The 15,707-nt window shown below is 49.8% G+C and overlaps 1 protein-coding gene and 1 long non-coding RNA gene across 9 annotated transcripts in view; one reads left to right on the top strand and one right to left on the bottom strand.

Annotated features, from left to right (window-relative positions):
• The window catches only part of ARSG (arylsulfatase G), a 66,824-nt gene extending 56,050 nt beyond the window's left edge, over positions 1-10,774 (bottom strand). For all 8 annotated transcript variants that reach the window (XR_006211335.1, XM_007077543.3, XM_042967165.1 and 5 more), the window contains exon 1: positions 10,314-10,774. Coding sequence is in view for 7 of the 8 variants with exons in the window: in XM_007077543.3 (XP_007077605.1) it covers positions 10,314-10,531 (218 nt within the window). In the remaining variant the exon portion in view is untranslated. The remainder of the gene's footprint in view (positions 1-10,313) is intronic.
• LOC122233669 lies at positions 988-10,871 on the top strand. Its single transcript, XR_006211336.1, has 8 exons — positions 988-1,230; positions 2,284-3,146; positions 3,524-3,605; positions 4,055-4,089; positions 4,304-4,423; positions 9,785-9,877; positions 10,189-10,342; positions 10,788-10,871. It is a non-coding gene; the product is annotated as an uncharacterized LOC122233669 (long non-coding RNA).
• The last annotated feature ends 4,836 nt before the right edge of the window (positions 10,872-15,707 follow it).

Genomic DNA, 15,707 nt, shown 5'->3' with positions numbered 1-15,707 from the left:
GGTGAGGCAGAGAGAGTTTAAGTCGCTTCCCAAGACCATACGGCTAGCATTGAGGGGGGATGCACCGTGCCCTGTCCAATCACCGTGCTGTACGGAAGACTGTAGACCCCTATATTTGGGAAATGACAGAGCTAGAACTTCCACTCGGGCCTGCCCACCCAAAATCCCATGCTCTTTGAAGTCCCTTTCCATCTGAGAGAAGGCTGGCTGGAGCTGGGCCAATCCAGAGGTTGGTAAGGTAAACGCAGAGGGAATTACCTTTAGCTAGGTGACTAGTCTTGGGCTACGGACGTCCCGAGACTCACCCCTGGTGGTGCCGGCCCCAGGAGCCTGACTCACACCCATGCAAACCACGTGAGCCTAAGAGAGACATCAGAACGCCTGTCTCCCAAATGACTGCCAGGGGTCAGCTCAGGAACCAAAGCGTCAGCGTGGTCAACAAGCTTTCTTCTTGGGCATGAATTACAGGGGAAATCAGAATGCAAAGCTTGTCTTGATGAGTGTGGAGTTAATTAATGCTAAGAGAATTCCAATGGACCATGGAAAAGATCCTTCAGACTGAGCTTTGTCAGTGGGTCTGGGAGGCAAGGGGGCTTTGTTGCCCACCATCGTCTTCTTCCCTGGCGCTATGGACTGAACGTTTGTGCTGAGGCTCCAACCTCTAATAGGGTGGTATTTGCAAGTCAGGGCTTTGGGAGGTAACTGGGTTTAGATGAGGTCTGGAGGGTAGAGCTTCTATGATAGGATCAGTGTCTTCATAAAGACGAGGAAGACCCCAGAGGGCTCCCTCCCCTCCATGTGAGACACAGTGAGAAGCTGGCCATCTGCCAGCCAGGAAGAGGGTCCTCGGCAGAACCCGACCACGCTGGCTACCTGATCTCGGAATTCACGGCCTCCAGGACTGTGAAAAATAATTCCTACTGTTTAAGCCACCCAGTCCATTATATTTGTTACACAGCCTCACTGACCAGTACACGTGGGCAGAGCCAGAAACACATCGTCTAAACGCTGTCCCTGCCCGCCTGTCCTTAACAGCTGTCCTGGGGATGGTGTCTCCTCGAGCACGCAACACCACCCTCGTGGGAACGGCTGTCGCGCGTTTCTACGGCAAACAGAACTTCGAGGCCACCCCTCCCCCAGACCGTAGGTTCCGTGAGGACAGGGTTAGAGCTGCAAGACCGGCCCCAAGCGGGGTGCCTTGGAGGCGTGGAGCCGCTCCAGCAACATCTGGTGAGTGAGTAGACAAAACTGGAAGAGGTCACCTGGCTGGAAAAAAATACATTCATCCAGTTTTCACAAAAATCCCTTAAGCTGCTGCTTGTTAGGGTTCAATTCCCTCCTCGCAGCTCAACTCTCAGAAACAATCTTATCTCCTCTCTTTCCAAGTCTTTAGAGCCCTGACCGTACCCTCACCTCCTGAAAGAGCCAACAACGTCCCTGGCGGCCCAGTGAACTGACCTGCACGTCACTTTCCCCTCTGCCAGCCTCTGTCTCCACGTGGCAGAGACCAATTAATAAGCGATAAAATGGTCTTGCTATTTGGAAAGCCTCTTTTGTTTTTCCCCAAATCTATCTGGGCAGGCTCAGGCCAGTTCACCAACAGGGGTCCTAATTAAAGTCTGAAAATACATTGTAAAGGAAAGCTGGAAATACAGAGCCAGACATTACAGCAGCCTGTTAACGGGAAAATCAACGCAAATTAAGACACAGCCAGACAGAAGCCAAAGCAACTTGCCATTGCATAAATTACGCGTATTAGAATCAGAAAACGTTAGGGCTGGAAACACGGCCACGAAAGCCCCGGAGAGACGGAACATGGCGAAGTTAAGCGTGTCCAGCCTTCATCTGTGAGGAATTTAAGAGAGACGATGAGGCCTTCTGCGCTAACTCTCTAAATGGCTTTGTACCTGGAATAAAGGCTATCTTTGCTCCATTCATAACTTAAAGTCTTGGAGGCAGAAATAGGTTTTAAAAATTATTTGTACGTAGAGGGATGGGGCGGGAGGTGGAACCCAGAAAAACACCAGCGCAGCTCGGCCTCCATGTGACCTTCTGTTAAATGGGAAGAGCGACCAGTCAGCGCTCAGAAAGCCATCAGGTGGGGTCACTGGGGTAATGGATATGCAGGCCCTTTGTAAACTATGAGCAAATGTGGCAGCAAAGAGTAAACTTGGTGTGTTTTGTTTACTTTTCCATCCCTCCATCCTTCCTTCCGTCCTACCTTCTATCCTTCCTTCCTTCCTTCCACCCATCCACTCATATTCTTGTTCTTTCCAAAAACAGGTTCCCAGCAGCCGAGCATGGTATGATCCTTGGCAATTTCCCCCTTTCCTTTTCACATTCTTCTTGTGCATATGCACGCACGCGTGCTCAAGGAAGGACACACACAAGGCACGAGACAAGATGCACACACAAGCCAGCATCTCGCGCCTCCTGGATCGGACACTTCTCCCCATACTCATGACCCTGGGCCGTGCCATTCTGGAGGTTCCCGCAATCTGCCCCCTGCCTCCCCAGCTGCCAGTGTGGGCCACTCCCCTGCAGGCTGGAGCAATCCAGCTCAAATGCAGGCTGAGGACTTCAGTCCTCAGGGCCCCCACTGCCTCCAGGACCAAGTCTGAACACTAGAACGCGCGTATGAGGCCTTTCGCTGGTGGGCACGTCCGTTGGTCCAGCCTCACGCTCCCAGCCACATTCAGCCACTGGAATGGCAGCCCCAGAAGAGCGAGGGCTTCTGGTTGTCTGGATCATGGATGCATTCCCAGCACCGAGGACAGGGCCTGAGGGAGCCTCTAGGAATATTTGTCCAGTGAAAGGGCACTTTTCAGTTCTGAGCCTTTGCTCACGTTTTCCCCTCTGCCTACAACACGCTTTCCTCTCCCTTCATCCGGCTAATTCCTGCTCGTCTTTAAGGTCTCAACAGTGAGATCCTTTCTCCAGTGCCTCGTGGCTTCCCTCTGGAGAAATGGCCTCTCTCTTCCTGCAGCCCCGCAGGACTATCTTTAACATGCTTCTGGCTCTGGGCTCTACTGTCCAAAAGGCAAGAAGCCCCAGCATGGACCTTTTTCATTCCTGATTGTCACCAAGGGATAAGTAAGGTGCTAATTCCATCCCAGAAGAGTCCAATTCGGTTCCATCCAATCCAGGTTATTAAAGCCCCGGGACAAGGGGTGGGAGGTGTGGGGTTCCTGCTCACAGTACATTTCCTTTCTGTATTCTAATACTTTTTTAAAATAATTTTTTAAGTTTATTTATTTATTTTGTGAGGTGGGGGGGGGGGGCAGGGTCGGGTAGAGAGACGGAGAGGGAGAGAGAAAATCCTAAGCAGGCTCTGCACTGTCAGCACAGAGCCCCATGCAGAGCTCGAACTCACGAACCTGGAGACCATGACCTGAGCCAAAACCTAGTGTTGGACACTTAACTGACTGAGCCACCCAGGTGCCCCTTCTCCCCTCACCCCCCGGTCACCTTCTGCATTCTAAAGGCTGCTTTTCTTGTCTTACCCCCGCTCCCCGGCTGGAAGACTCTTAGGGCGCAGCATTTGTCCTATGACCTGCTCTGACCAGAGAGTCCTTGTCAAACGAAGTAGGCGGGAGACTTAAAAGGTAACAACCGCTGGACAGGCAATTTTGAACTCGCAGTTGGCACCAGGGCCACACTGGTTAATATTTCAGTTGGTTTTCTCTAAGATTGAGTGCTACCTAGATGATGGTGCTCCTACGTGTCCCCATCTATTAAAGCCACGGGGCCCAACGCTGCAGGACCTTTCCTGTAGGCTTCACCGTGGCCCAGTTGGTAGGTGGGCATTGCCCGACTTTACGTCCACTGGACCTACTTACCCAAGGGCAAAGATATAAAATTGTCTGTCTCGTGTCGCTGAGCAAATTTCTCGAAGTTCGTGGTGAAGGTCATAGGACAAGAGGTTTTCTTCCTCAACCCAGGGTCTGAATGACTGTTTTGGGGGTGGAGATAAAGCTGGAAGGGATTACACAGTGGGGTTGGAATCTTTCTCTTATTAATAGAAGTCTCACTCAGAATGTTCTTTCTACCCTAGCTCTCATGAAGACCTCATTACCATCCCCTGCAGCTGTGAGTGCCAGCCTGGCTCTCGGCTTCCCTGGGATTGCTGCAAAACCCCAAAGGCAGCAAGATAGTTGGCGGGGAGGAGTGGGGGGGGGGGGGGGCGGGGAAAGACCCAAAACATAACAGCGTGGATGATGAATGTCTGCAAAAAGCCAGTGTGAGAACAGAAATGACACGAGGCCTTTGACTGAATTGACACATCAATTCATCCCTCACCCAGGCCCTTTCTAGAAACAGACCGAAGCCCCTGGGAGCCCCTGACCTTCCAGTGGTGAATATTGATCTTTGACTCCTAGCTAAACCACTGTCTTTACTCAGCAGCAGCAATGACTCGACTCAGGTGAGACAGGGGGCAGAGATGGACTGAAGCGGGGGGGGGGGGGGGGGGGGGGGGGGGGGGGGGGGTGGGGGGGAGATCAAGGCGCAAAAGTAACAGACCGCAGGTCGATTTGCATAAGTGTATGTATGAGCTCTGTCAACCCCGCTTCTGAGCCAGACCGGGACACCGGCCAAGTGAGCGGCCACTATCTGGGCTCTGCTGGCTGGGCCCACTTCCCCCAAGAGACGCACAGGTCACAACCGCGCAGGTGCTCATACCCGGGTCTGGACACCCGAAGGCAGGGCTGGAATCAAGTCACCAGCCAGGAGACGGAGGCGAGTTACCGCTCACTCTCAGGATTATCAAGAAATAGTTGCCGGCTCATCACAAGGTGAAGCCAGCGCTGGCCTTCCCCGGGCCTGCGGTGAGGCGAGAACCATGCTAGTGTTGCATGGTCAAGGTTATTCACTGGGTTCTCATACTGATTTAAACGCTTCAGCTTATTTTCAGAGTTAACTCTCTGCCAGAAAAGCTGGAGGAGAGGCCGATGAAATACGTTTTTTTTTATCTCCTTTTTAAATTTTTTTTTTTTTTCAACTTTTTAAATTTATTTTTGGGACAGAGAGAGACAGAGCATGAACGGGGGAGGGGCAGAGAGAGAGGGAGACACAGAATCGGAAACAGGCTCCAGGCTCCGAGCCATCAGCCCAGAGCCTGACGCGGGGCTCAAACTCACGGACCGCGAGATCGTGACCTGGCTGAAGTCGGACGCTTAACCGACTGCGCCACCCAGGCGCCCCTTTATCTCCTTTTTAAAGTGTGAGTGATTCCTTCCTCTAGCCCACAAGGCAATGCAAGTTGCCTCGGGCTCCCTTTGTCTAGCTGTTTGCAAGGTTTACATTTTAGCTGGTTACTAAGTCCCTGGCCTTTTCATTTGAATTCCAACATTTCCTTGAATTCCAACATTTTCCTTGGGTTATCTTATCCTCATTAGACTTTCAAACGTTCAACAGTACTGCTCGGCTCAGATTTGCACGGGACGGTGACGAAATGCCCAGCCCACCAGGTCAAGGGCAAAAGGTATTGTCTGCTGAACCTACTGACAGGTGCAGGGGGCCCAGCTGCCTCACAGGGCACACATGGGCCGTCACTCAACACTAGTCCGCAATGTCCTCTGATAAAGAGACGTTTGCTGCTTTCGTTGCAAACGACTTTCGTTTTTTGTTTTTTGGGTCTTTTTCTTTTTCTTTCCCCAAAATAAATTATTTATCATTGTTTTTAACATGGTGGGTCTGCAAACTAGCAAATCCACCGCCCACATGTTAGAAAGCAGCTAAAATAGTAAAACACGCATCACTTCTCTCCGGGCCTCAGTTTCCCCCTATGCGATACGCGGCGAGGATGCTCTTTGACCTGAGCTGCCATAAACGAGATGGTTCCTCTATAAACCTTACGACGGTGGGTTTCAGGCCACAGTCCCTCATCTTCCTCTACGTAAATGGAAGTTAGGAAATCTGCAAAGGAAGCAAAGTTGAGGCACTACCAGTTCTGCCTTTCTGCCCCCAGGGAACCCTGCCATTCTGTAGCAATGATGACATCATAGTTATGTTGTGAATGGTGCCCCATCTGTCCACAAATTTGGCAAATCGCATCTACCATAACCAAGTGGGAAGAAAAAAAAAAAACACAACAACCCACTACTGGCGTGTGCTGGAAGGGAAATGTTACGGAGACATTGAAGTGTTGCCTGGGGGACGTGGTCTAGGAATGAACAGAATCAAGCAGATCCCCAGAGGACAGCCAAGTGGGGGCAAGTGGCTTGACCTTGACTTCCTCACCTGTGAAAGAAGAGAAACATCAGGTGGTGGCCAGAATTAGATGGGGTGAAGCGCAGAGCCTGGCGCCTTGCATTGGCTGTTACTACAGCTGCTGTGTTTGAGTCAAATACAGACGTCGGCTCAGTGTATACGGTTCCACACCGAGATGAACAGGGACTTATTTGTCTCTGGAACCCACTCCTCCTTCCACGGTTTATCATTTAGACCGTTCACTAGGCAGGGTAGCCAATTCACATCGACAATTCAAATGCATATTATTTCTAATCCCAATACCAAAAATAACAATAGTTAACATATATCTATGTCTATTGCGTGCCAAGCTCTGTGCTAATTGCCTACCTGGATGACTTAATTTAATCCCTACACCATCCTATGAGGTGGGTGTGGCCACCCCATGAACAGAAGAGGAAAGCAAAGCTCTGAGGGTCCAGAGTCATGCAGACAGAAAGCAGTAGAGTTGGGATTTGAACCCAAGCCATCTGGCTCCAGAGGCTAACCCCTTCCCTTCCCTTCCCCTCCCCTCTCCTCTCCTTTCCTTTTTTTTTGAGAGAGAGAGAGAGCACAAGCAGGGGAGAGAGGCAGAGAGAGTCAGAGAATCCCAAGCAGTCTCCACACCCAGTGCAGAGCCCAACACGGGGTTCCATCCTGATCCTATAACAGCGAGATCATGACTGCAGCCAAAATCAAGAGTTGGACGCCCACTCAACTGAGCCACCCAGGCGCCCCCAGAGCCCGACTTCTTAAGCAGGATGTTCAATCTTCAAAGCAACAATCTTTTATCGAAAACCTGCTACATTACAGGCTATGTTAGGAGCAGAGATAAAAATATACGCAGTTGAGCCCCCTGCTCTGGGTGGAAAAGCATCCCCCCCCCCACACACACACAAATTTCATGTCAATCTAGAACTTGGGAATATGACCTTATGTGGAAAGAGGGCCTTTGCCGATGTCATCAAGTTGAGATGAGGTCATACTGGATTAGGATGGGCCTGAGAGCCAGTGGCTGGTGGCCTCATGAGAGGAGGGGGATATAGACAGGCACGTGGGGAGAGTGCCGCGGAACAGTGGAGGCAGGGAAAGGAGTGACGCAACCACAAACCGAGGTGGCCAAGGATCGCCTGCGGCCACCAGAAGCGAGAAGGGAGGCATGGAACCCATGCTCCCCCAGAGCTTCCAGAAGGAACCAGCCCTGCCGTCACCTTGATTCAGGACTTCTAGCCTTCTGAACTGTGAGAGAGTAGATGTGAGTGGCTTTAAGCCACACAGTTGATAGTGATTTGTTGTGGGAGTCCTAGGAAACAATACCCCAAGGAAAAAAGAGACTTTCTCTAGTCACCCATAGACGCTGTTTGGCAATAGGGCTTCTTGTCTGAAAGTCATGGTTCCCCACTGGCCGTGAGTAGGCAGGGGGAGAAGCCAGTGATGAATCAATCCGCGGCCTCACAGGAAGCCTGCTTTCCTGTCAACAAGGCACAGAGAGAAAAGCTGCCCACGTCGGGCCAGAGGGCCGTCCGCTCGGCCCCTGTCACAAGGCTCAAATGGGGAGGGTATTTTCATAAAGGGAGGAAAAAGATAGGAGAGCCCGCCGAGCTGTGTTTGCATCTGGTTTCTGCTCAGGAGGACAGCACGCCTGTAGTGACAGCTCATAAGGAGAATGCCGAGGCCTCAGAAATCTCGATGTAAATAAGGGGCCAGATATTTCCCCACAAACCCACTAAAAGCAGAAGCTCTTAAGGATTTGGCAATCTGGTTCCCTTTGAAATCTGGTAAATGCTATGGATTAAATCTCTCCAGGAAAAAAAAAAATTCCAACACGCAAAATTTGGGGTGACGTTTCAAGATATCTTGAACTTCTTTTTTTTGTTAATTTTATAAATGTTTACTTACTTTTTGAGAGAGAGATTGAACACAAGTGGGGGAGGGGCAGAGGGAGGGAGACACAGAATCGGAAGCAGGCTCCAGGCTCCGAGATGTCAGCACAGAGCCTGATGAGGGGCTCGAACCCACGAACCGCAAGATCATGACCTGAGCCGAAGTCAGATGCTTAACCAATTGAGCCACCCAGGTGCCCTGGTAGCTTGAACTTCTAAAGCCCATTCATTGATGAACAATTATTTCTAAACTGTCTACGATGTACCAGGCACTGTGCTCTGTGCTAGGAATACCAGAGAGGAAGAAGAGAAAAGGCATTTTTCTTCCCGAAGGCCAGAGCTAGAAGTGGGGGGCGGGGGGGAGGGCGTGTTTGAATTTCCTGTGGCCGCCACAAATTACCAGAAACCGGAGGCTGAAAATGACGGGAATGTGTTCTGTGACGGTTCAAGAGGCTGGAAGTCTGAAACCAAGATGGAGGCTCACAAAGAGAAGCTGTCCTGAGCCCCCGCCTGGCTTCTCGTGGTGGCCGGTGGCCCCGGGAGTTCTCGGCTTGCAGACCCAACGCTGTTCCCTGCCCGTGTCTTCCCATCACCTCTTCTGGGTGTCTCTCTGCGTCCTCTCCTCTTCTTGTAAGGACACAAGTCATTGGATTTGGGACCCACCCTCAGTGGAGGGTGGTGTCATTAAGGCCCACAATAAATTACATTTGCCAAGTCCCTGTTTCCAAATGAGGTCCTGTGCTGAGGTTCCAGGTAAACATGAATTGGGGGAGCATGTTATTCAACCCAACACAGGGGGTGAGACAGGTAGGCGATCACCACGAGAGCAGCAAGGGAGCTGGCGGAGGACCCATGCAGCATCCAAGAAAGCTTTCTCCAGGACCTCATGAGGCACTGGGGATCCAGATGGTGAGCCGAAACTAACTAAGCAGAGGAAGCGGAAAGTAAACCAGGAAGATGGAATCACACAGGTAAGGTCCAGACAGAAGGAGGCAACAGGTGCACAGAGGGGCCGCACAGAAAGCCAGTGTGGAAGACGGGCTGGTCTTAGAAGCTGCTGTCCAGAGTTTGGATTGTATCCCTAGGGCCACAAAATGCCTACCAAGGACTGGAAACAGAGGAGTGTTTCTAGAAATTTCCCTTTGGCTGAGGTGAGGTGGATGGACTGCAGTGGGTGAGACCAGGTGCAGGGACCCCAAGGGTCCGTGTCTCTGGGGAAGCTCCAGGCCCGAGGATACAAGTGGCTCAAATTCTGTGCAGATGCCCCACACATTGTTCTAACCAGTCAGCTGGAATGATTCCCACTGAACTGAACAGAGGGGTTTAACGTAGCATAAGCGGGATCTGAGCTGGACAGTCGGATGGTTGTCAGCCCAAGATGAACACGCAAAGTCAGAATGCCCTGGGCACCTGGTTGGCTCAGTCTGTCGAGATCCGACTTTGGGCTCAGGTCATGATCTCGAGGTCTGTGGGTTCAGACCCACATCAGGCCCTGTGCTGACAGCTCAGAGCCTGGAGCCTGCTTTGGCTTCTGTGTCTCCCTCTCTCTCTGCCCCTCCCCTGCTCACACTCTGTCTCTCTCTTGCTCTCTCTCTCTCTCAAAAATAAACATTAAAAATTTTTTAATAAAATAAAACTCTGAACACTCAAATACATGTTCTCTTTCCAAGCAGGCAAGGAGCGTATGAACATCCCAACCCACTAAGATGCACATGCCCGTCTCTTTTATGGCCCCTTGGAGTTAAGTTCCTCTAAGACGTGTACCAGTAAGTCCCATCTGCTCACAGATAAGTCCTCTTAACTTCATGTGCTCGACTCCTCGCTCTTCAAAGGTCACCTTCTCTCTGGAGCCCCCAGGCTAGGTTCCACTCCCTCCCTGAAGACTCCAAAACTGCCTGAAGCAGGCTCAGGTTCTAGACCGCAATGCCTACTCTCCTTTTAACTTGTCTACCCCCCCCCCCCCCCCAGATACAGGCTCCAGAGGTATCTTGTTTACCTCTGTACTCCCAGCCCCCTGCCCCTCCCCCCCACACACCCTGAGTGTTATCAGAGAGATGAATGGATGGATTTCTTCCAGATGCCGTACTGGCTTCAAACCAAATGAATCAATCAATTCGCTAAGTCCACACGGAGCCATCGGATTGCTCAAGTGCTTTATGCTGCCCCCTCCCGCGGCAAGAGCCAGCCATCCTCAAGACTCACCTCATTCCTTCTGCGGCCATCTCATCAAGGTTGGCAGTGTCCTTCGTTTCTGCCCAGTTTGCTCCCAGGTCACCCCACCCCATGTCATCTGCCAAAATGATCACAAAATTCGGCTTCTGGCCTCTTGTGTCCCCGCTGCAGCAAAAATCCACGAGAGGATAAAGACATCCCAGGAAAGTCACCCCCACGAAGAGAACCTTTAGAAAAAGCCAGCCCATGGTGGGCAGGGGAGGGCAATGACCGTCTGTGGGCCACAGCTAAGGATTTTTCCAAGAGCTTCCTTCTGCTCACTTAAAGTGCAGGGAGTCTCTGGAGAAGCAGTGGTGGAGTCTGCAAGGAGATACTGGTGGTGGGGGTCGTGTTGGTGGGGTGCCTAGAAGGACGCTGGGGCTGAGGAAATGAGGCCCCCACCGGGCATCCTAATCCAAGACAGTCAGGAAATTTGCAACCTCGAATTTGGTTTGCCCCCTGCAGCTCCGAGAGACGACCAGACCAGCCGACCAGCCGCGTGCGGCAATCAGATACCCGTGTCGGTGATGGCTCTTTGGCCACTTAAAAAACGACCCCTCTGTGCTCAGGGGCGTGAGGGCCACAGCACAAGCTTTGCATCTGTTCGGGACTCCAGCTGGTGAGAGCAGGATAAATTCTCACATCTGCAGAACACCTGGACGTTCTAGAAGCCGCAGTCAGCCTTGAATGGGTTTCTCAGTTCCAGATGGTGGAGGGCTTCATGTTTCTGTCAGGTTTCCTGAAAGAACAAAAATTGACAAGAAAACAGCGTTAAAACTGCCAGTGCAGCTGTGTTTTACTCAGTAGCTTAGGAAATAATCTCTTTTCCATGCCAACAGATGTTTTCCTTCTGATTCGAATATGTGACTGGTTCATCAGTTTCTCCACCTGAGAAATCATGATGATAATAATATTTGCAATGGACCTATAATCACAAGGTTGGTGTCACTCAACCCATTCATCGTATGGATGGGAACACTGAGGTCCACTGCCCCGGGACGGGCAAAGACTAGCACCCAACTCTGCCAAAGCCCAGTTTCTCCCCCACTCTCACCCCACCATGCTTCTCTGATTCCCAAGAAATTCCCAAACTAATTATGACCTTATCAAACCCACTGAAAATTCTAGAAGAGTGAAACCTTCGTTTCCAAGACATGATTCTAAGAGTCATGCTGTCAACGAATATATCTCTATAAAATTCTTTTTTTTAATTTTTTTTTTAATGTTTATTTATTTTTGAGAGAGAGAGAGAGCACTCGTGCATGGGTGGGGGAGGGGCAGAGACAGAGAGGGAGACACAGAATCCGAAACAGGCTCCAGGCTCTGTGCTGACAGCTCAGAGCCTGATGCGGGGCTCGAACTCAGGAACGGGGAGATCCTGACCTGAGCCAAAGTCAGACACTTAACCGACTGAGCCACCCAGGCACCCCTGAATTTTATAATTCTTGATGGAAATTAATTTGAGAAAAAAAGAAACATAAAGATATTAATGGTGTTATCTAGGTGGAGAATATATGGGTACTTAACAGTAGAACTTTCAATTTTGCTAGTGGAAATCTTTCACCATAAAATGTCAGGAAAACATTTGAAACAAATTTAATGGAAATTGTCCCTTTATATCTCGACAATGTAATTTTTAATAAGAAACTCTAAAGACATGCTCAATCAGGGTTTCTCACACTTAGATGTACACACAAATCAGCTATAGAACTTACCAAATACAGCTCCCAGGGGACGCCTATGTTCCGAGCCCTTAAATCACACCTTGAGTAACAAGATGCTCAGAAATAAAAACATCCTGGGTGCCTGGGTGGCTCAGTCAGTTAAGCATCTAACTCTTGATCTTGGCTCAGGTCATGATTTCATGGTTCATGAGTTCGAGCCCCACATCGGGCTCTGCCCTGCTTGGGATTCTGTCTGTCCTTCTCTCTGCCCCTCTTCTGTTTGTGCTTTCTCTCTCTCAAAATAAATAAGTAAAGTTAAAAAACTAAAACAAAACAAAACAAAAACCATCATGATTCTTGTCCAAGAAGAAAACTAACCTCACTGGAGATGCTTAACCTACTGGAGAGAATTCGGCTTCAGCAGACAAGCACAAAAGCAAAATATCAGGTTGAACTTTGAAAAAACAGGAACTGAAGGTTATATTTTCAACTGCCACTTGCAAATGGGAACCATAGAATAAAAACTGTATCACCCCTCTTTCACTTGAAAGCCCCAAATTTATGAGGCTACTAAGGAGGCACGGACTTGAAATTCTGGACCGAATGAAAGCATGTTGGACACCCAAGCCACTGGGAGTATTAGAGCTAGAGAACCAATTTGTAATACATAAAGATGCTACCGGGGCTGGGGTTATGGTGGATGTGATCCGCACTTATGTGTCCCTGCCCTTGCGGAAAGAATGTACAGAGCCAGCCAGCCACCCCAACTGCCAACCCAAGTGGATCGGGGAGGGGCGGGGTGGGAGATATGTAAGTTCTGGAAGACCCGGATAAACTCAAAAGGATGGGAAGATACATACTTAACCAAAATAAAAGGGAAAGTGTAAGTAAACAGTCATGGTCATCTGGAGGCCAATGAATCAATTGTTCAGAAATGCGAATTCTTCTGTTTTCCAAAAGGAGAGTTATTCTTTCAAACTCAATTAGATTCAACCAATATTTGTTGATCTTGAGGCCCCAAAGACTTCTCCCTTTCTAGAAGAAGAAAGAGCTCTTGCACAAGGAGGGTGCCCAACAAACACTTATTGACCTGCTGCTTGATTCCCAGCCTCATTCTACTGGCTTCTGACCATGAGCAACAATCATAGAAGGCTTTTCTTCTTAAAGCTACTTAGCTTGGAACTCTAGAGTGGCCTCATTCTTCGTCAGTAATCCATTTTGGAATGACCCAACACGAAGGACTTCAGGGGAAAAAAATTCACTTAAGAAAAAAGCTAAAATTAAGGTGGGAACATAAATAAACAGATTGTTTTTCTTAACAGTTCCATGATAAAACATTCCTTTGAGGATTTCCAAAGAGAATCATTCGTACTTAAAAATTTCACTGAATGGAAATAAGCTAATTTAGCCAGTACACCATTGCATTATCCTTCACACCCATACCTCCAGGGAGATATTTAATCTTTTCCCCATTTATTTATTTATTTAAACTATAGTGAAAAGGCAAACCAGAGATTCAAAGAATGGACCTGAGGCCATGGACTTTGATTAAGACCCAAGCCGACAGGGGCGCCTGGGTGGCTCAGTCGGTTAAGCATCCAACTTCGGCTCAGGTCATGATCTCACAGTTCGTGAGTTCTAGCCCACGACGGGCTCTGTGCTGACAGCTCAGAGCCTGGAGCCTGCTTCCGATTCTGTGTCTCCCTCTCTCTCTCTGCCCCTCCCCTGCTCATGCTCTGTCTCTGTCTCAAAAATAAATAAAAACATTACAAAAAAAAAAAAAAAAAAAAAAAGACCCAAGCTGACATTATGGAAAACAGGATGGCATTTCCTCAAAAAATTAAAAATAGAATGACCGTATGACCCAGCAATCCCACTTCTGGGGTATATATCCAGAGAAATGAAATCACTATCATGAAGGGAGAGCGGCACCCTGTGTTTACTGCAACGTTATTCACAGCAGCCGAGATATGGAAACAATCTAAGTGTCTGTGGGTGGATGACAAAAGAAAATGTACTGCATATGTAATATACACCCAATGGAATATTATTCAGCCTTTAAAAAGAAGGCTTGTGGAAAAGAAGCAACAACTTCTAAACCTGGGAGACATTATGCGGAGTGAGATAAGCCAGGCAGCAGCGAGACAAACACTGCAAAAGAAACACCGCGTGGTTTCGCTTCTATTCGAAATGTAGAAAAGTCAAACACATAGAAGCAAAGGGTAGAATGGTGGTTGCCAGGGGCTGGGATGGGGGTAGAGGGATAAATAGGACGATACTGGTCAAAGAGGACAAACTTTCAGTGACACAAGGTGAACAGCTTTGGGGGATCCAGTGCATAGCATAGCGATGACGATTAATGATACTCTGTTGCATACTTGAAATTCGCTAAGAGGGTCGATCTTAAATGTCTCACCACAAGAAATTTAAAACGTAGGTAACCGCATGAGGTGAGGCATGTGTTTATTAGATCTTGGAAATCGTTTCAGACTGTATCCGCACATCAAAACATCACACTGTATACGGTAAACCCGAACAAGGTTTATTTGTCTGTTATACCTCGATGAACTTGGGGGAAGCATCCTTGGGCTCCGAGCTGATCTGAGGTTGTTTCCCCAGCTTGCTTTATGCATCACCCTTCCCCCTCTCCGAAGAGAGAGTGGACACAGGCAAGGAGCATGTCTATGGGCTAAGGAAGCAAAGGGGAGTCTTTGGCAAATAGAGCATCCCGTCCTTCTTCCACTGGGCTGGAAGGAACTTGACCACCTTCCTCAACAGACCCCACAGGGAAGGCCCCCCTGCTCCATCCAAGCAGAACAAACTGGGATAGACCCCTGCTGAGCACAAGCATGAGCACTGCCCGTGCCTCAATGTTCCTCAGGCAGCGACAGAGTGAACTTGAGTTGCCAATGGGCTTTGCAGGGACTTGTGTTTTCCTCCACGACCCCCACCGTAAAGCAAGGCTTCTGGGGCTGCAAAGTCTGGCCTCCCTTCAAGTTCCGGGCTCGCTTGTGGGAAAGCGAGCAGGGCTCGTGAGCAGTGAAATGACCACAGGCAAGCTGCCGGCCAGAAGGGCTGAGAATGGAATGGAATGAGGCAACCTGAAGATGGGCTTTGCGGTGTAGCGGTGTCTGAATGTCAGGGCTGGAAGTCCGTCACCTGACCTGGCTCCCTGAGGGCCTCCCTGTGGCCAAGCAGCCTGCTGGAGGGCCTTGAAAACAGCTGAAATAACAAGAAGGTCGGGCAGACCTTTCTGGCAGAGGGCTCTGTTGGTTTTCCAGAGACAAAGCTTCTGATGAGCTGAGGCCAAAAAAGACAAAGGCGCCGGGGGTGGGGGGTGGGGGGGCGGGGGTGGGGGCAGTGTGATCTCTGGCGGTAGAGCACTGTTATTTTACCTGCCAAATCAGAGCATGGTCATGCGCTGGCTGGGGCCGAGAGTCCCAGGGGGGTGGCCAGGAGGGGCCTGGGGCACCAGCTGCCCCCGTGGAGTCTGAAATGATTCCCCCATGCCTCGCCATCCATCCAGCAAACATGGACCGAGTGACGGGTCTCAGTCTCGGCACTGTGCGTACAGCAGAGAAAGGATCACACACGAAAACAAACCCTGCCCTCATGCCACTTACTGTCTTGTAGGGGGAAGAAATGAAACGAGTAAAATGTAAGTGCCGGCGAGAGCATCGAGGCGGGACGCAGCTCCTGAGTGTGGCGAGAGCAGGCGCAA

This window comes from Panthera tigris, chromosome E1 (genome assembly GCF_018350195.1).
Source record: "Panthera tigris isolate Pti1 chromosome E1, P.tigris_Pti1_mat1.1, whole genome shotgun sequence".
NCBI classification, from domain to species: domain Eukaryota; kingdom Metazoa; phylum Chordata; class Mammalia; order Carnivora; family Felidae; genus Panthera; species Panthera tigris.
The sequence above is the reverse complement of the archived record's forward strand: the minus strand, read 5'-3'. Positions and strand labels throughout refer to the sequence as shown.